At 39.2% G+C, this 21,016-nt stretch overlaps 1 protein-coding gene across 1 annotated transcript in view; it reads right to left on the bottom strand.

Moving 5' to 3' along the window:
• Dsg1 (desmoglein 1) overlaps positions 1 to 21,016 on the bottom strand; it is a 30,600-nt gene that overhangs the window by 6,875 nt on the left and 2,709 nt on the right. Inside the window, exons 2-11 of the mRNA XM_055625720.1 lie at positions 14,775 to 14,810; positions 14,165 to 14,296; positions 12,893 to 13,048; positions 11,606 to 11,750; positions 7,897 to 8,063; positions 6,263 to 6,397; positions 5,785 to 5,970; positions 3,134 to 3,393; positions 2,663 to 2,802; positions 659 to 985 (exon numbers count right to left, since the gene is read on the bottom strand). Of these exons, the coding sequence (XP_055481695.1) occupies positions 659 to 985; positions 2,663 to 2,802; positions 3,134 to 3,393; positions 5,785 to 5,970; positions 6,263 to 6,397; positions 7,897 to 8,063; positions 11,606 to 11,750; positions 12,893 to 13,048; positions 14,165 to 14,296; positions 14,775 to 14,810 (1,684 nt within the window). The remainder of the gene's footprint in view (positions 1 to 658; positions 986 to 2,662; positions 2,803 to 3,133; positions 3,394 to 5,784; positions 5,971 to 6,262; positions 6,398 to 7,896; positions 8,064 to 11,605; positions 11,751 to 12,892; positions 13,049 to 14,164; positions 14,297 to 14,774; positions 14,811 to 21,016) is intronic.

Raw genomic sequence — 21,016 nt, forward strand, 5'->3', positions numbered from 1 at the left:
GTGCCATATTTCCCCGTGCAGTGGTGTTGTGAGGAAACTGTTTTGCAGAACAAAGGCAAAGCTCAGAATGGTTAGGTAATCCTTGGAAGACCTCATTGTTAGGTTGAACACCTGGACTGTTTGGTTGTTTTCATTGAACCTTGCAGCCTTGCCTTGTAAAGGCTCCCCCCAGGCTCCGACATCCGCCTGTCCTCGGAGCCTCATCCCTTACCACACCTGGATTTCTTTCCCGTGGGTGTTCTGTTTCAATGTGTCATATTCCCTGTCTCTTGTGTTAAAAGTCAACTCGCAGTCCAGTGCTCCCTTCCGCTCCCTGCACCCCCCCCCCCCCGCCTTTCCCCTCCGTGGAATCCTTTCTGATTGTTTCAATAGATTATTTCTGATCGTTTCACCCAAACTGTACTGTGAATGTGTGTGTCATGACTCTCTGCTGTGACGTTGACACTGGCTGCAGAGAAGCTGCTGTCCTCCACAGTACCACGAAGGGTCTAAGAGTTTAATTTTTTTTTCCTCCCCCCAAGCACAAAAATTTCTGGATAATTACACAATGCGAGAGTCTGCAAAATATATTTCATCAAAGAATAAGTTAAAAAAAAACTTATTTCTTTCCCTATATTTCTTGGGAGACACATGTCAAAAGAATTGTTGAAGCACTTACGTCCTAGGACTAAGAATCCCATGATGAGCAGCCCGATGCCTGCTGGACCGAAGTGAACATTGTCTCCGGCTTCGCCGACTTGCCGCGAACCGTCGTCACCTTCGCCTCCCGACTCCGGGTTTGTGATGTGCTCAGGTCCCTCGGTAGAAGTGGTTTGATTTGCGTAAGGCTCTCCTCCAGAGGTGTTACCAGTACCGGAAGAGCCGCCGCTACCGGAAGAGCCGCCGCCACTGGAAGTGCCGCCACCACCATCTTCTGTGTTCTGTTCATAGCCAGAGCCACTCAGTTCAACGATGACTGTTCCAGTGCAGGTCCTCTGAAGAGAATCTGTAACAGGGTTCACAGCAGAAGAAATTGCCGTCTGTACCCAGCCTAGCTATCGTTAGATTACAAGTGTCCACTGGCCATGTGTCGCTTTGTGTGGGGGTTCTGGAGACTGATGGAAAGTAATTGCTTCCCCGATGGACGCATCTCCATAGCCCTTGTACTCAGTTTTTAAGCTGAAAGGGTTAGACTAACTTTGTAACCTGTATGTCTTCTAAAGCCTATAGCTTTGAGTTTTAGGTTCAGGTTAAGCTAAAGCCTCTTAGTACCTTTCCAGAGAATGGAGGAATGTGACGCTATCTGTGAGGACAGATATAAAAAAAGGCAAGCAAACAATGACCTTCACTCAGCAAAAAAAAGGACCAGACCCTTGTCTTTGAGATAGCATTTCTTAGCAACGAACCCAGACTTCTTCTGAGCAGCTTTTGACCTGCAGCCAAAAGTCTACAGCCCCTAATCTTCAAGGATGAGCTAACCACCCCCACCTTAAATTGCAGCTGCATCCACACTTGGCAGGACTGGCCAAGCTTGAGCACCTAAGACTAACCAATTATCTTACTTTATAGCTTCCTCATCCAATCCTAAATTGCCAAGACTGCAACTTCAAATTTCCCTCAATTTTTCTTTTAAAAACCTAAAGGCCTTTGTCTCCCGGTGCCACTCTTTGCTGACCAGCAGGGGTGACCCCATTGTGCAATGGTTAATAAACCTCTTGCTTTTGCAACGAGTCTTGGTCTGGGGGAGTTTCTGGGAAGGGCTCGATCTTGAACTCCTGAGCTGTGAGACCCCAGGTCTTACAAAGCCAGTCAGTTATTGTATTATTAGAATTAACCTTATCGTTATTATAGTTTATAGTGTTGCTAGCTAGATATATCCAAGTTGAAAATGCAAAAGTACAGAAAGATGTGAAAACCAGAAGCTAACCCACAGCATCAGTACTTGAGGATAATTTTCTAGATTCCCTTGAGATCAGTTGTCCTTAGTGATAAGGCCCATGTTGCCTCTTCATGGCACACTGATACAATCTTCTGGTTCATTCTGCTCTGAATGGGATTTGAGTTGTCACTTTAAATTGTATGCACTCCTTCATGCTTTAGTACACATTTAATTAACATACTCTCTGATGGGTACATGGTTTTATGTGAAATGGACTATAGTTTCCTTCCTCGGTAACCTGCCGATGCTCAATAGTAACTGGCAAAGAGAATGCTCTATGCAATCAGCCTTCTATATTTAGCACTTTCCCAACGATTACTGGGAATGGGATTATCAAACTGGATTAAGGAAATGAACTGAGGTTTGTATTTATGTACTATTATGTACTATTACACAAATATGAGCCTTGCTTTCACTGCGAGAACCGTGGCTCCTGGCACAAAGGCTGGCATTTATTTAGTTGAGGCTCAGTACATACTTTTGGAATAAAGGAAATAAAATCTCTGGAGCTATGCAACAGGTCTAGGATCCAACAAGCAGTAAATGATGGGGCAGGACAGCCACCCAGTCTCACCACAGTTTGCACGGCCTTAGCCTCATGCTAGTGACAATTTGAGTGTACAGTGTTTAATATGATAACTTCTATTGAAAAAATATTTCTTTACAAGAGGACAGTGAGTTTTGACTTATCTGAGGCCATTTACGCTTGGCTTCCTCTGGAAGGAAGTTAAATCGATTTCTTACCATCTATTGATAACACTGTTCCTTCATATCTCCCATTAAGCATTCTGTATTGTTCCATAGTAACTCTGTTTCTTAACGTTATTTTGCCTGTTCTTGAGTCAACAGCCAGCAGGTCAGCTGGGTTATTTCCCATCACGTATCTGTATTTAAAAGAATACAATAGCAGTTAAAGCTATTTTTGAAAGAGAGATTTTGTAAAATTACTTTTTAAAGGTTAGTGTACAAAATAATGGGTTTATTGTGTCTTTTCACACATATGTGTCTCATGCTTTGTTCTCATTTATTCTTCTTCCCTCCTGCCTACCTCACACCTCCTGCTCTCTGGCTTGTTTCCCTCCTTCCCCCAAATAGTTCTTGCTTCCATGACACATGTACTCCATTACTCCTCTATTCCCCTCTGCCTTAAGACTGCTCCTTCCCTTCTCGTGATCCCCTAAGGTTATAATTTTAGTTGGAAAACACCATTCTTACCTAACATTTGTTGAAGCTCGGCCTGTGTCCAGGTCCGTAGCTACAAAGTCTCCCACTTGGTAATTTGCTCCCATTTTACTGTTTATTACAAATGTCTTTGAACCTGGCCTGAACACTGAGCCCTCTACGACATTCAACACAGTCACAGTGATCATAGTTGCTGTGAGTTTATATTGAGAAATAATTGACTGATGGAATTCAGCCACATTTCGAACACCAATACTGAGTTGTAGATTCTGCATGGCTTCATAATCTAGGGGCTAGAAAATACAGAAAGAATTATTAATTTTCCTGCAAAAAAACATTTCAGAGAACAGAGACATCCTTTGAGACTAGTCAAAGTAATTTTTTTTTGTTTGTTTCAGTGATTACGCAGTCTGGTCTCAATTGCTGGGTATTTAGTTCATGGTAGACACATGCAAACATAGTAAGGAAAAAAAAAATCTAGTTGTCCTGGATCCTTTTTAACAAAAGATAAATATGAGTCCTGATTGCTCACCAAACCAGGTAAATGCTTAAATTCAACATATAATCCAATTCGTTTATTTTCAGTGTAAAGACAATTTATGTTAGCTGACAGCATTGCGTGTTTCTGAGAAAGCGGCTCTTTTTTTTTTTTTTTTTTTACCAAAATATATTAGAGATCTAATCATTTAACTAATTTTTCCCTGAAGAGCTATTAAAAATCATTTCAAAGTGACTTTTTGAATGTCAATGTATGTGTATGTACATATGTGTTATATATGAAGAAATACTTATTTTTCTTCAATATGTCCTAAAAATTAGTTGATACAATGAAATACTTAAGTATTAAGTTTTTATAGAAGTTGATATCCAAATCCACAATTCATAAAATTTACCAAATAGCTGATGTGTTCCCCATGTAGCAAATATATTTTCCTGAATCTTATGAGTATTTTAAATAAAAATATTCATACACTGAGCTCTCTTGTTTATCTAAAATTTTGTATTATAGAATTAGTCTTATTTGCAACCTAAAATGCCAATTATAGCATACACACATATATATACTCACCATAATCATATTACTTCTCTATAACCATAGTAAAGAATTTGATGTTTGTTATCCTATCTGGGAGAATTATCCTAGTTTTTAGGTACAGGTATTAAAAGCAGGTAAGTTAAGTAATTTTTAGAGTAATACAAAAATGAGGGTGTATAGATTCAAAACTAATCTGCTTGCATCCAATCCTAGATACTATCCCAGAAAAATGAGTTTAAGGATAAGGAAACTTAGGTTTAGATGTCTGTGTCATTTACTAGCAATAAAAATTAAGACAGGTTGCAGGCTCTTTGAGCCTCCACCTTTTTTTTTTTCCCTACAATATGGACTTTATATAATTAGATTTTCAAGGGTTCCCGGGGAGTTGACCAGAAATATCTGGAAACTGTTTCAAGCAAATGGAAGCAGTCTTGGTGAATGAAATGTTAAGAGACATGTGAGGTATGAGAACACTCTTCCCAAAGGAACTCAGTCCAGTGAAAATCTGCTTCGTAGGGTCATTCTGAAAGGCAGACTACAGCAGGACTAAGGATAAGTCCAGAGACACCAGGGTGACAGAGCTAGGGGAACCCTGGGCCTACACTAAGAGGCAGAATCAACAGGGAATGGTGGGGCTCCTGCAGGATGAAAGAAAGAAGTGCATGAGGAAGTATTGCAATGTAACTCGAATGATTCAGATTGGGTGCATCATGAGCAAGTACTGAAGACTAAAAATGTTTGTACTCAAGTCTTGAACCACCAGGTAAAGACTTTACTCTCAGCTTCTCAGGAGTCAGGTTTTAACCTTCCATCTCAGAGGATGTCTTACTGCTTGTAAATGTGGTGACCAGTTGATACAGAGGAGAGATAAAATAAGCCTTGGCCAACGGCCACACTGAGATGGGACTGTGAGGGCTCTGTGATTCTACAATTGTCACAGTTTAATTCCAGAGGAAAATGACAATGGCTTAATTTTACAATCCTGGAAAAAAATCAACTTTTAATTTATCTGATGAATATTCTTAAAGCATAATATTAGAATTTCAGTGTTGGCATGGGCACATTTTTAAAGTCCATGGTAAATCTACTTTTAGAAATATTGTTTAACTGTTGACTTTGGAGCTGGAGAGATAGCTCAATGGTTGGGAGAACATACTGTCCTTGCAGACCAAGGCTCAGTTCCAAGGACAGGCACAGGGCAGCTCACATAACTTCAACTCGAGGGGATCTGATACCTCTAGCCTCTGAGAGATTATGTGCACATACCTCTGTACAGGTGCAGAAACCCATATATGTAATTAAAAGTGATAAAATAAATCTTTAAATAAATACAAACAAAACGTTAACTTTAAAGGTCAATCTTTTTTGGGTGTTTGAAACCCTCTTATAGATATGCTTTCCCCTGACATGATCTTTGGGAAGAACTGTATTGATAAAAAGAGTTTCAAAATTTTAATGCTTATTTTCCTGAGGTGATATAAGCATACACATTTCCATTAAAGATGTTTGTATTTTACATAATTTTAAAAGCATGGTAATATTTGTTATTTCATAGATTCTTTTATAAAATGTTAGTATCATTTTAACTTTGATGTTTTGAAATAGAAAAGACCAGCAAAACAAGTTACTTAGAATAATTATGCTATACCTTGACAACCTTCAGAATTCCTACATTTGTTCTTTCATTCATTTCTATTTCAAACCAATTCCCCTCATTTCCAGAGATGAAAAAAATGACTGCCTTCCAGTTGTCCGAGAATTCCTCATCCAAATCAATGACTCTGATCTGTTGTATCCCAGAGTGCAGTGCATTTTCTTCAATGCGGATGTCATACTGAAACAAGAGGTAAAGTATGAGAGCAAAGCACAGGAGACACTCATGTACCAGGCTGCCCATGGCATGTTCATAGTTAACTATTCAGAAACAACATCCTTGCTCATGATCGCATACTTTGTTGTTCCAATCTCCTTTTCCTACTGAAGAAACAATTCAAGAGAAAGTGTCTACACTGGTGTTGCAGATAGCAAATGTAGCAAGTATACTTGAAAACTGACGGGTTTCTGTAAGAACTGGAATGCAATGAATGTAAAGTTATTAAATCTAGTTCTCAAGAACCAATGCTTACGGATGATTGCTCCAAGTATGGGATGTTGTCATTGACGTCCAGGATTCTGATGCTGCACTCGCATTCTGCAGACATGCCGTCTGCCCCACCGTCACGGTCCGAGCCTCTCACGGCAAGAGAATACTGGCTATATTGCTGAAAAGAACACATTACAGGCGGTGTCACGCTAGGCATAGACTGCCTTATGCAAAGGTCTTTTAAAACACTGGCTCAACATTATGCTTACATAACTCCACAGCAGAAGACAAAGTAACGGAGAAGATGGCAATCTACAGGCCTCACATCACTCAGTGTGGCTTTGTCACTTTCCAGTGATGTTTGCCCAGCATAATCTCAAAGAAGCAACAGTTTGTTAAAGACTTCATTTCCTATTTGTTGTATGTCCAGAGGGAGGAAAAGAGTATAAAGGGTGAGACAGGCCAAAGTGTTCAGGAAGAGAAAGCTGTGGTTCATTAAAGATGCATGGCATGAAATTCCATGCTATCTATGAGCAATGAGCCACCGAGTGTTCAAGACAAATACAGAGATGTCCAGTAGCAGGTGAAGTGTGGGAAATTGAGTCACTGATGCTGTTTCTATTTCAGCATCTATTAAGTGGGGCCTCCACTTTTAGAGGTTGGTGAAAGCCATGGGAGCTTCCTTAGACTTGTGCACAAATATATTATTTACCATTTCTGGGTATAACTTTAGCACATCTCATCATTCCAGAATCCCCATTGATGGTGGAGGGCCTTTACCTCCAACATCCTTTCTTACAGAGCTTTACTGCTAAAATTATTTTGGTATTAAGAGACTTTTTATTGGGCTATGTAAAAAAAATATGAGAGAAATGGGAAAAGCTAAATAACTGAATCTTTTCTTCTAAAGGTGGTTTTCAAACAAGTGAAAAGTGATCAAGTAACTTAAAAACATTCACAGATGTGTATAGGTTTAAAGCAGACAAAAGCTTAGCACTGAGGAGAAGTGAGCGCAAAGTCCCACCCTAACCAAGAAGCTATTTGCAATTGATACCTGCTGGAAAAGAGAAAACAGTTTCCACCAATGGAGTGCAACTGGACATAACAGCCACAGTCCACGGAAAGTCCCATGTTCAGGAGTACTTGACCAACATAAAACAGACTCCTATTTGTGTGCCTGTCTGAATTTGTTTGTTTTAATATTTTTTATCTTATAAGTGCTTTGTGAGTTTATTGTGCTCCTTGTTTTACTTTGAGAGGAAGAGAGAGGAGAGTGTGGATGGGTAGGGAGAGTGGGTAGGTAAGTAAGCTCTGGGGAGGGCTAGAGAAGGGGAAAGAATATGATTAAAAAATAATTTGCAACAATGTTTTAAATTAATTTTTGGTATAAGATGGATCAATATGTGAATTTTTTTTACCACAAACCTAATAATAACTTGAGAGACATTCCACGATGGAGGGAGAAAACCAACTCTCAGAAGTTGTCCTCTGACCTTCACAAGCATGCACATGACCACACACACACACACACACACACACACACACACACACACACACACACACATAAATAAAAACGTACAAAATTTGAATGCTTCTTTTAGTTTTTCTCTGTCTTAAGTGCCCGTACTTTTATAATTAGTTCCTCAGAATAAAACTCCATTAAGATACAAAGATTACCTCTCTGTCTAGGAAATTATTCATCGTTCGGATTTCTCCACTGTATCGGTTGATGATGAACATTGGTGAGTCCGAAGGCTCCTGTCTTATGATCTTGAAAGCTATCTTTGAGTTCAAGTTATTTGGCTCATCTGCATCAGTAGCGTTGAGTCTCATTACCAGTGTGTCTGGAAATCAAGGGCAGATGGCACAATTGGACAATGAACGTTTTTACAGTCCAATATGTTATCTATAGCCACACAACATGCATGCAGCTATCTTCTATTTGCACAACATCATTGTTCACTATATTATATATTATCTCCTTCCATTAATTTTGTCCTAATAAAAAGACCATATAAGGTTTCTTATATGGTTTCTGGTAAGGTTTCTGGTACTCTGCCCAGAGTTTGGCTATGAGTCTCAGTGTCTCCTTTGATACCCCGGTAGGCAGAGTCTTTCAGAGGTCCTCTGTGGAAGGTCCCTGTATTGTTACTTGTCTTCTCCTACTTCCGATGTCAATCTGTTTGCCTTTCAGATCTGGAGGGGACAGGAACCCCACAAGGAGAACAACAGAGCCAAAAAAACCTGGGCCCAGTGGGTCCTGCAGAGACTGATACTCTAACCAAGGACCTTGCATGGAGGGGACCTAGACCCCCTATTCAGAGGAAGCCCATAGGCTGCTCAGTTTCCAAGGGGATTCCCTAGTAAGGGGTAGATACACTTTCTCTGATGTGAACTCAGTGGCCAACTCTTTGATCACCTTCCCCTGGGGGTGTGTGTGCAGTATTTCCAGGCCACAGAGGAAGACAATGCAGCCAGTCCTGATGAGACCTGATAGGCTAGTGTCAGATAGAAGGGGAGGAGGTTTTCCTGTAACAGGGGATTAGGGAAAGGGCATAGGGGGAAAAAGGGAGAGGGTGGGACTGAAAGGAGATGAGGGAGGGGGCAGCAGTGGGGATACAAAGTGAATAAATTATACTAAATAAATAAATAAAAATTTAAAAAGATCATATTTAAATAGGAGCCTAGACATTACTGTAGGGAAAAAGGAAGCCTGTTATTCCGATTCTTTGTTTTTTATTTTAATATAACTTCTTTTAAACAGATGCTTACACTTAAATAAAATAGCATTAAAACCAATTAATGTTTTCCCAAGTGTTTTATATGACCTTATTTCTAGTCACATGATCTTTTCCTTACTTCTCATGGTTATAAATGAGAATGTATAAATAATTCTGTCCTCACAAAGTTCATGTGAGAATTTAATAGCAAATGAGAATATTGAGTGATGTTTATATGAATAATGCACTTCAAATAAATATCATTGTCCACCTTGGGCCTTTAGTAAGTGGCATTGCTGTTTACACTGGAATTGGCTCTTGTGTAGGTGCTTGTAGGGACTGTTTGTTTAACTACATTCACGGCCCTGTCCTTATCTTCCTTAATCTAATAAGTAGTTTTGATAAATGATGCTAGTGGGCAACAAAAGCTTCAACATTTATTCATCAACTGGAATTCTGTTCTACTCTCTAAATTGTTCCCAACACAATTTTCTAGAATGCAAGCACATTTTATCCCTTCTCTTTTCTCCTCTTTGCCCTGTGCCATTTTCTCTCTTTTCTCCTTTCTCACTTCTCCCTCTTGGCTCCATACCTCTTGAACAATCTTCAACCATGTGCAAATGGCTAATATACTGTCCCACTTAGGTGACTGAATTTTTGGTAATTAAATGTGTAGGTACAGGAAGCCATAGGGTAGCAACTGTACATTGAGATTGTCAGAGGCCTTGCAGAGAAATGCTACACTGGAATAGATTCTTTAGTACCATTTCACCATTTATGAGGTATACTTCCAGCACTCACAGTGAACCACATGAAATTACATTTATAATACATTTCCATTGTATAAAACTAGCATCTTGAACAAAGAACAAAGAGAAACTGTGCAGTTGGTCTCTTCAACAGTGGGTTCCAAGCCCACAATAATGAATGGAAAAATGCAAAGAACTTACATTACATTTGACTGGTTATCTAAAGACTTTTTCATGTCATTAGCTTTTGTTATCTAAGAAACATAATATAGTTAATGTTTATATGACATTTAGTATTGGACATACAATGTATCTATCTAGAAATAATTAAAAATTTGTGAAGGAATGTAGGTGAGTTATATGCAAGCAAGACATCATTTGTAAAAGGATATGAACTCCATAGATCTCTTTATATTTAGAGGTGCTGGAGCCAAACCCAATAGAGAAGGAGGGATGGCTACATTTGCTATAGCTTGTACGAAAAGTGGAAGCATGATTTCTTGGCATTTATTATTAAGAAAAGCTTTTAATATTAAAAGGGATTACTCGGAAACAGACATCTTTGAATGACTTTAAAATTATCGACTTCTTTCTGTTTCCACTATTCGCTCCTCCCCCGCCCCCAGTTTCTACTAGGTGCTTTCCCTCCATCCTTCCACAAGCGTGCCTTGGAAATGAATGAGAACACATGATATTTGCCTTTTTGCATCTGGAGTGGTCTATATAGGAGTGATGAGGTTTATGGTGCACGAGCTCTTCTGGGTTCTTTATTCAGTAGAATAGAGTAACAGTCTATGATAAATTTAAACATGATTGCAAAAGATGTGTATGGAGTTCCCCAGTGCTTACTGGTTGAAGACACGGGAGGGCTCTTGATCCTTGTTTGATTTTTATGCACTGTAGTGGATGATGTACTGCCATAAAGAGGCACATTTCTTACATCTGGACAAAAAATAATGCGAGAGGCCCAACCCCTGACTCTATTAATGATATTCTAGTATCTTTGAAGACAGAAACCTAGCATAACTGTAGTCTGAGAGGCTCCACCGAGCAGGTAATGGAAACAGATGCAGAGACCCACAGCTAAACATTAGGCTGATTGTGGAAGAGTTAGGGGAGGAATTGCGTGAGCTGGAGGGATCAAGGACACCACAAGAAGACCTACATAGTCAACTAATCTGGGCCCATGGAGGCTTATAGAGACTGAACCATCAACCAAAGAACAGACATAGGCTTGTCCTAGACCCCCTACAGATATAAAGCTGATGGGCTGTTTGGTCCTCAAGTGAGTCTCCTAACAATTGGAGCAGGGGCTGTGTCTGATTTGAACTCTGTTGCCTCCCTCTGGATCCCTTTTCCCTAGCAGGGCAGCCTTGTCTTGCCTTAGTGAAAAAGGAGGCACTTAGCCCTGAGACAACTTGATGTGCCAGGGTGAAGTGGTACCCAGGAAGGAGGAAGTATGGGGGAAGTGGATTGGAGGGTGGGGCTGGGAAGGAGAGGAGGGAGTGAGGTGGTGAGTGGCATGTAAAATGAACAAATAAGTAAATTAATGAAAAAAATAAATTTAAAGTAAGGATGGTGATCACACATGTGAATGGGCTTGGCTTTCAATACACTCAGCCACAGAGTAACTTCTCCTCCCTCTGAGCCTGTCACTACTGTGCTGCACGCCCTGTTGGGATTTATCACAAGAACCTCTAAGGAGCTAGGGCCTGAGGAATGAGCATTAATCCCAGCTGTTGCTTTGGAGGTGCTTCTGGGCTGACACAGGAGCTATTTCCTTAGTTGTTTGTTCTAGAGGCTTACTAGATTCTCTCCCAGTTGGTGATGTTGACTTTAACACAGCTCAGCCCAGTTGCCTAGTAACAGTAATTTAGACATCAACACATAGTTTCTTTCACAGTGCAGGTGACTCACTTGCATTAGAATTTTCTTCTATTTGTCCTAGGAATGTAGTCATGGAAAACACGGGAGGGTTGTCATTGATGTCCAAAACCCTGACTCTGAGTTCCAGTGGGTTCTCCAAATCTTGACCTTGTGCATTCAGAGCTCGGCAGTAGATCTAGATAGGAAAGAAAAGGATCTGTGGCAAGGCATGTATTTGTAAGTTCTTACAGAATGGAGGCATTGCCTTAGTACCACAGGAGCAAGGGACAGCATATTATTATTATTTCCCACTGAAAGACACACATGCGCAAAACATACAGTCAATAAGAAAAGGCAAACAAGAACATAAGATGCCAGGTAGAAAAGCAACCCAACACGTTAGACAAAGGGCATGTTGCATATTCTCTGTCTAAAATCAAGAAAAAGAGAACTAGCTGGAGGACATGGGAGAATGTTGTCAGAAGAGACAGAGGAGCACTTTGGGAAAAAAAGTGGCATTCTTAAGTGTTGGGATGGCTATGTGGCTGTTTGTTTTATCATTACTACTTCCATTGTGAAGACGTATAATGTACATTGTTTTGCAGAGATCATCTGCTCTGTGTAGCAGTGCATTGTTCCTCAAGGTAGACCAGTTTGCTGATTTGGTGACTTTGTAGGGAGACACGTGGAGGGAAGGAGTCAAGAATACAGATTTGGACTTAGAGGCTAAAGAATTAAAGTAATTCTAGGAGTGGAGATGAGCAGTGTGAACGAAAGCAGCAAAAACGAAGGGATGTCTGAACGTAGTTTAGAATATGATTTTTTTTTCAGGACTGGGATTGTACCCAGGCTTTTATACACAGGAGGCAAATGCTTGACCACTGAGTTACAAAGAATGAAAGAAGAGAGAGAAAAGGTCAGTTAAGAATGAGCGAGTTTCCGAAGTTCATTTTGAGCTCAGATGAGCTTGATGATGAGGTGTGTTCACATGGAACAAATAGTCTCCAGGAACACCAGGGTCGTCACCTGGCTGTGGAGTTAAAAGGAGGTATCAGTTTTTACTGATTTTTCTCTTTTAAAGACTGAATAAAAGCTAAATATTTGTCAATCCAATCAAATATTCTAATTTGTCCTAGAGCCGATGTAAACTAGCATTTTTTGCTAACACATTAGGAAAATATCTCTATTAATATTTCCTCATCTATTGGGGTAGCTGTAAATTAAGAAATCTCAGAAGACCCAGTTTTGGGGCTCTTAAAATCAAATATGGCACAATCTAAGATTTTTCCTGAGAATAATTTATACCTGCCTACAGATACTGACACAAAGCTCACTTACAATGAAATAGGGGGTGACTTCCCGATCGACGATGGATGTTATATTGATTTCACCAGTTTTTTGATTAATAATGAAGATTCCATAAGGTGGCTGGTCAATTCCTACTCCGGAGATACGGTAGGTCACTGGCTGGTTTGCAGCACAATCTGAATGAATCTGTACAAAGACATGAATGAAGATGCTTTAGGGGTCATGTGGACTTCTTCATGCGACAGATGACAACTGTCTTCCTTGAGAACTGTTGAATGTACTGTCTGTAACATCACTTGGGAGGTTTTGAAAACAGAGAAGTACACTTGCAGTAGTTGGTATTTTTAATCATAAATAGGAATGTGATAAAATAATTCCATTTCTATGTCTACCGAACAAATGTCACCCTAAGAAGTCTATAGATGCTGTTCAAAGATGCCATAATCGTTAAACATTTATAGTTCTATTTTCATATTAGTTTTGGACTCTCTGCTAGTTCTTTTTCTAGAGTAAGCTATTGCTTGCCTCCTCAGAGAGTTTTATAATGCAGTTTTCACCTAATGTTGATCTTTAAATTAAAAAAAATATACAGATTCAGAAAATTATTTAAATAAATTTTGTAGTATCAAGCTACTTGAACCTTTTAGTTCTGGAAGTGGGAAGGAAAAGGAGAAAGCCCACCCCACTAAAGGGCTAAAGTCTGGCTTTTTCTTCAAGATAAATGGTGTATGAATATAAGTAAATCTTACAAGGGACTTGCCATTGTATCTGTAAGATTGGCTGTTTGCATCTGTGCTTGTATCTGTGTGTCTGTGGGTGTGAATCTGTGTGTAGAAAGGGAGTAAGTCCCCGAGTTTATGCTTTTGTGTATGAAGAAAGGAAGAGAGAGAAAATGAGAAGAGTTTGGGGTTACAAATAAGGCAAGCTCTTAATGGTTACAAATATGGGCAAATAGGAGTTAAGTTCTAATAGGTTATGAAGTGGAAAGAGCACATACTCTGAGCATGTTGAAATCTCAATCCGTTTGAGAAGCATCGTTCTTTTGCAGTCTAGGTGAACAAATGTTCGTGTATCTTACTTTTGCCAGTGAGAAGAAACAACGATTAACCTTTTATCCAAGTACTCAACTTTTTTGGTTTATCCCTTTCGGAATTTTGTCTTCATAATTTGAATGGGGAGGAGCTGTTAGGTCACACCATTTTAGTAAAATGTGTTCACAAAGGACATGAGAGCCGGGCTCTTCCAGAACTGTGACCTTAGCCATTGTGCTTTTCACATTCATTCTCTGGGGTCGACACTTACTTTGGCAATTGGGTTTCTCTTTGAGTTGTCTTCTCCTTCCCGACAGGCTGCAGCGAACTTGATCCATTCACGTTTCTGCCTTCTGATGGAGTGCCACTTGATGGTACCATTTTTGGCGTTATAGTCTCTTACCTTAAGTAGGTAGAGTAAAATATAGTGTCTATTAGCTATTATTTATTATTGGTAGTCTACTGGAGATTTTGGAGGAAGAGTAATTATGTCAGGAAGAGAAGACAGTTAAATGGAAAATTAAGAATTTTGATAATTTTAATATTTCTAACTATAACATTACAATGATTTTGTATTTAGAAGGATGAGGGTTTTCTTGAGTATATGCTGTCATTGCTAATCCATCTTTCTTTTGTTCTGCTCCCTCTCCTTCCATTTCCTTCCCCTCTTCTTTTGTTTTTATTTTCTTTTGTTTGTTCACTATGTGATTAAATCAGGGTTTTGTTTGTTTGTTTGTTTGTTTTTCTTGTAGCCCAGATAGCCTCTAATCCACAATCTTCATGCATCAATCTTGGGAGAGCTGGGATTATAGGCATATACAATACTATCTCTTGCTCTTTTGTTTTTCAGTTTAGAAAAAAATAGGTTTGCTGTATCTTACCTGAATTTGGAATTCACTGTTAACTTCAAGCACCACCTGTAAAAAGCAGTCACAGTAGTAAGTTTTAACCGTTTTAAATTATTTATTATTCAACAACTAAGAACACTTAAAAATAAAACCAAACAGTACAGGTGTGAAGTAAATTAATGGCACTAAATATTCCTTAGCTATTCCTTGCATTAAACAGAGCTCTGTTTGAGTTCCAGATTTGAGTTTTGCATATAACTTGTGGGGAAGTACCAGCATATAGCAAATTATTTTTATTCTAAAAATTGTGGTTATCTCTTAAAACATGGACATTAACATATCAAGGTATATGTCTGTATATTTATATAAGACATGGAAAATGTATATTTAAAAATTAAGCATTTTTTGCATTCATTATTCTATATTGCACCGAGGGTCAGTTCATGCGAGTGTATACTCTTTAAGTTTTGTAAATATCTTTCCAAATAAGACGTGTTCAACTTCTAATTGCGTTTTTTTTTTCATAACAGTAAAGCCTAAAATCCATGCTTATAATCAGACTTTAGCAATGATATTAAATGCTATAGTGTGTATTCAAAAATATGAATATTAATACTTTTTAAACACAGTGATTAGCATTTCATAGCTGGTCTCAGTTTCATCCTTAAGGGAAATATAAATTTCAGTTTCCAAGATGTTTTGAAAAACCTGTCAAAATAGAAAAGTTGAAGAAAAACAAATATGTATTTATGGTCAACATGAGTAGCATGAAGAAAATTATTACCCATAATATTATGTCAGTCATTGAAATTATTACCATTGCCATTAAGTACAGAACAATGTGTCCAGGGAAATCTGCACATTTACATTGTCATTACAAACAAAAGCCATTACTAGTATTATCTCCTTTATACAAGTGAGGAAACTGAGGCCTAGCTACCAACTTATGGCAAAATGCCCCTCTATACAGTTCAGCTTAAATACTTGTTTATTTTAAGATCAGGTATAAGAGAGCTTATTTTCTCAAATAAATTAAGTGAAACATTTCCACGAATTGATATTACATGTTTGAGAACTAAAAGTTACTGTTTTGATATAATCTCATATTACCCATATTGGTGTTTTGGAGTGTGTGTGCATATGCGTGCATGTGTGCATATGTGTGTGTGTGTATGTGTGATGTATGAGCACATGTGTGTTGGGGTGAATACCTGTGCTCATGTGCAGAGAATAGAGAATGACAGTGAGTGTCCTGCTCTAACACTCTCAGCCTTATTCCTGTAAGCCAGGGTCTCTCAATGAGCCTGGAATTAGACTGGTGGCCAAGCAGCCCCGGCAATCCTCTCCATCTCCACAGAAGTAGGGTCACAGCATTTGGGGGAATACCCAGCTTTTTATGAAGATGCTTGGGCTTCAATCTCAGATCCTCACCAATGAGTAGCAGCACTGCTCTGACCTACTGAGCCATCTTGTCAGCCCCACTGCTAATGCTTATATAAAAATAACAGCAGCAACAACAGTGACACAAGGAATCCACTTAGTAGGGTTTACAACTGCAGCGTTGTTTATAGAGGCGAGCTTGACTGCAGAATTCGCTTGTTCCAGTGGTTCTTGCTGCCTGTGACTTTTTGGGCACTCTTCTCAGTCTAGTGCTTGTGGGTGTGACAGGGCTGCGGGGCTGTCTTATCTGCCTGCTCGGACATCATTTCTTCACAGCTGCAGCCCTTGTTTACTCATCTGCTATCTGTACTTCCCTTCCCTGAGTGAAGTGCCCGTGCCTGCTGCTTTGGGTAACTGGCCAGATGACTAAGAACTCTGCCCAACTTTATGAAGCTGGGTCATTCTTTTTCCCATGAGAGGCAACTTAGGCAGAAGACCAAGTAGGTTTCACCACAGTGTCAGAATCACAATTGGATGGGTAATTAAAAAACTGCCTAGTCTGCTTTTCGAAACATGGTGGGTGAGTGTGAGCGTCTTCTTCTTCTTCTTCTTCTTCTTCTTCTTCTTCTTCTTCTTCTTCTTCTTCTTCTTCTATCACAATGTAGAATAAACTCAGATACAAAGAATTAGGCTTTTACAGACAAAACAATGACATGGAAAAAAATCACTGGATAGTGTAAAAGCTACATATATACATATTAATTCTATATAAAATTTTATATGAAAATAGTCTAATATATATATATATATATATACACATACATACATGTATATAGAAATTACTATACTTATTGTCTGAGTTTTATCTCATTTGAGATGTGGGTAGGCAGACTCCACACAAATACCTTTCCAGTCCTAATAGCAAATCCTTGTGTGCCACAGAAGGATATTAAAGTATTTTGATCATGGGAAAGGCATTCTGAAATTATAGGTTTGAAAGATTACCTGGACAAAAGTTGGTAGAAGCAATGGGAAGACTTAGAAATTATAGGCTGAAGGCCTTTGGGTTTTACGCACCAATCAAAGTAAAGAAGAGGAAGAGCTAAGTAGATGCAGACGAAGTGGGAGCCATAGGGAAAGATCAAGAGAGAGAGTCTGGACTGACAGGATCCACAAGTTTAGAGAGCCGATGGGATGGGAGATAAAGAGCTGGAGGGATCCCTGCAGCTAGTCGACCTAAAGAGTGGGCCAGGACTGGAGGAAGGAGAGTGTTTGAGGTGCTGGAGGAATGCCAGATAAAGACATGCAGCAATTCAGCAGAGCTCTAGCTTAGGTTTGTAATGCTGAGCTGAGTCCACTCAGGCAGAGTTGTTGAAATCATGGGAGAGTTAGATATTTGTAAAGCTGAAGATTCAGTAAAGAAACAGCCTGTGGCTGAGGATGGCACAGGGAATGCCTACATTTGTTTAACTGGGAATAAGTGGAATGTGGGATGTGGGGAGGTGGGGGTGGAGTGGTGGGCGTGGTTGTGAAGAGGCAGGATGGAGGGGAAGAGATACACAGAAAAAAGAGAGCAAGGAGGAGAGGAATGAAAGAAGGGAGAGAGGGAGGTAGACAGCAAAAGGCAGGAACAAAGGGTGCCATATAGATTGGAGGAAATAAAATGACTCATAGATGTCAAAGAAGGGGCATTTTAGCACTAATGGACATGAAGGTCAGATGTTCTTAAAACAAAACAAAACAAAAAACCGAACTGTATGAAATTTGAGGAAGTCCTGAAGTTTCTGATACCTCCCAGAGTATATTTTCAGCTAGACAGGACAAAGATTGGCCATAGAAAAAGAGAACAAGGGATGAAAAAATGGAAGACATAAAATTACTTTCCCAAGAATTTTGATGATAAAAGAAAAGAGAAGAACAAAATTATAGCATTACATGTGGGAATCAGGAAATTTTTGTTTGAAAGTTGAGAAGGCCTTTTGTTTGGGAAGAAGCTGTTTAAAAGAGGTGTGACAGTTAGCAGGAGGGGATAGGCTGGAAAAGAGCAAAGAGAGTGAGGAAGGATGGGGATTATGATAAAGCAAAGTCAGAGAGCAGTTGTTCTACATGCCCTAGCATAGGCATGATTGGTCATTTTCTGACAACGACGGAGTAGCATGAACTTAGAAATAATTCTGGAATTTGCGCAAGGTAGACAGCAATGGCGTCCCCCTAGAGACATGGGTTATCATGCTGTTCAGCGAGACTCTGCTCTCATGCCCACTGGAAACCTAATCTGTCTGTGCCTCAGTCTCATCACAAACCTTGAAAACTGAATTCTTCTGGAGTCGAAAAGTTCTATAACATCAGCCAACAACTCATCTCAATAAGGTCTTCCTTTCAAACCTGCTTCCACAGCCAATCAAAATATAGTTATTGCCACAGGATGTAAATTCATGGCACTTTTAATGATTATTCAGGTAAGTGAATTTCAATAAGTTTTTTTAATTAAAACTTGTTCAAATATAATAAAATTTGACTTAATGGGTAATTTTTATGAGGAAAGTCTTTTGTATTTAATAATAATGTAGGTAGCGGCAATTTGTTGAATAAACTGTCATCTTTAATTGTTAGGTACATCAGAAAGATAAACTAGAAAGAACAGGTAAAATAGAATGTGTTTCTTTACAAAACAGACAAACAAGCAACAAAACAAAAAACTCTTCTGCCTTTCTCTTAGATTTCTCTGACAAAGGCTTTGATGTTGGGGTTGGCCATGCATTAGTGTGCTAATTTCTCATGTTTTTTCACAGTTTGTTCATTTCTTTGACAAATGTGTACTACAAGGGTCTAAGACAGCATGATGGCTTTAAGGCATTTCTTCTCAACCTGTGGGTCATGATCCTTCTGGGGGTTTAACAACCGTTTCACAGGGGTCACATATTAGATATCCTGTATATAGGATATTTACATTATGAGTCATAACATTAGAAAATTACAGATAGGAAGTAGCAATGAAGTAACTTTATGGTTGGGGATCACTACAATGTAAGATGAACTGTATTAAAGAGTTGCAGCATTAGGAAAGTTGAGACTCTGAAAGTCCTGGTGAGCTTTTGTTGAAATTTCAAGTGCATACAACCACAAACTGTTGGGGAAAAGGCAACATGATTATTTCCACAATGACTATCTCAATAGTATATATTTTTGGAGTGTGTGTAGGAAAAGAAATTTGATCTATCCCCAATTTCCCTTTTGGGGTTACTTCCATGCAGTGAGACACTGTGGAGCAAGCAGTCTTGTAGTGGCTGGGAGAGCTGTGAGTGATGCAAAGGTTAATCGGACATGGGGCTTGCTTTCAAATAACTTAGAGTCAAGGGTTTCAAAAGCAGCATCCAGCTGTTAATTTGTAGGAATATGATTCTTATTAGACAAGTATTAAAAACTGTACTCCATGCTCATAGAGCAATTAAGAACATGGATCACCAGCCATTGGCATGAGAAAAGTTGGACCTATCTAAGGCCATGACAAGTATAACTAGTATGGGCAGCATGAGCTGGCACCCTGGAAGATGTTAACTCAGCTGAAGGAGCAGAAGAAATTTAACCACAGTGACCAGCAGACCAAGCCTCCTGCCTATACATTAGGCAACGCCTATTAAGATGCCAGGATTTTCAGCAACAGAGTCCTTGTCGAATGCGGAGTAGAGAGATATCAGAAAGCAAGTGATGTACACGGAGACCAGGGTGGCAGAAGCATCTTCATTCATCTTTACAGCATTCATGCTATAGTTATCCTGTCATCAAAATGCTTCTTTTCACACGGTCACAGCCCTGACTGAGCAGTGATGGATTTGTGCTCCCCATGTATGTTAAGTGGAAAGAAGATACTACCCCTAAATTTTCAGCGAGAAAAGAAAGCTTCCACGAGCATCACATTTGTGGAGACAATCCTGCTTAGCTACAGTTTGTCTTTCACTTTCCAGAGGACTAGAAACAACAGTTCCGTTCCCTATAACACACTGGGTTAAAGTGCCCCCCTCTGCATTGTAACATATATGTAGAAGAGCATCAGGGTCTCTTCTGGATTGGCTTCTGTTTAGTCTATAGCAGCTGTTTAGCCCTTTTCTTGCTTTTAGTGTTAGTGAACAAAAATAAGGGAACTTAAAATGTCTTGCTTGCCTAAGTTATTAAGCTACATCATAAATGAGTAGCATTTTAGCCCTTGCTTGCATTCTTAAAAAGTTCAACCAAGTTCACATTGTGGGGCTAGTTTATTGGGTGTTTAAAAATTTTGCTATTAATTAAATAGAATAGTAATCTCATAAAAATCTCATAAAAAGGGTGGACTAGAGGCTGATCTAATGGTGCATGCTTTTAACCCAAGCATTTAGGAGGTGGAGACAGGAAGACATGGAGTTTAAGACCAGCCTGGGCTACCTAGTGAGGGAAGGCTAGATTGAGCTGCAGAGTAAGGCCCTGAACAACAACAACAAAAAATCTAAAATAAAACAAAACCCCAAACTGGGACTAGAATGATTTTTGCTAACAGATAAAAGAAGGTGTTTCCCCCTCTGTTCTTTGAGCTTATCATACAGAAGTTGCCTCTATAGAAAATGATGTCTTTGGATTTGACTTGTGTTTAGAAGAGTAATCAGACCTGACAACTTTGCGGGTGAATTTTCCAGCAATCACGAGAGTTCTCAGATCCCACTGTTTTCTTTCTCACAGAGGCTGTGGTATTCCCTTTGTAATTTTCACAGCCATCTGCACAGATTTTCGTTTGTTTGATGTACAATTAACACTGTTTTCTGACAGGAAAATAAATGCAACTACTCCCTCTATACATTGAGATAGATAGATGATATGTAGATAGATAGATAGATAGATAGATAGATAGATAGATAGATAGATAG

The sequence above is a fragment of the Psammomys obesus genome, unplaced genomic scaffold, assembly GCF_907164565.1.
Source record: "Psammomys obesus unplaced genomic scaffold, mPsaObe1.curated_primary_1811, whole genome shotgun sequence".
Lineage (NCBI taxonomy): Eukaryota > Metazoa > Chordata > Mammalia > Rodentia > Muridae > Psammomys > Psammomys obesus.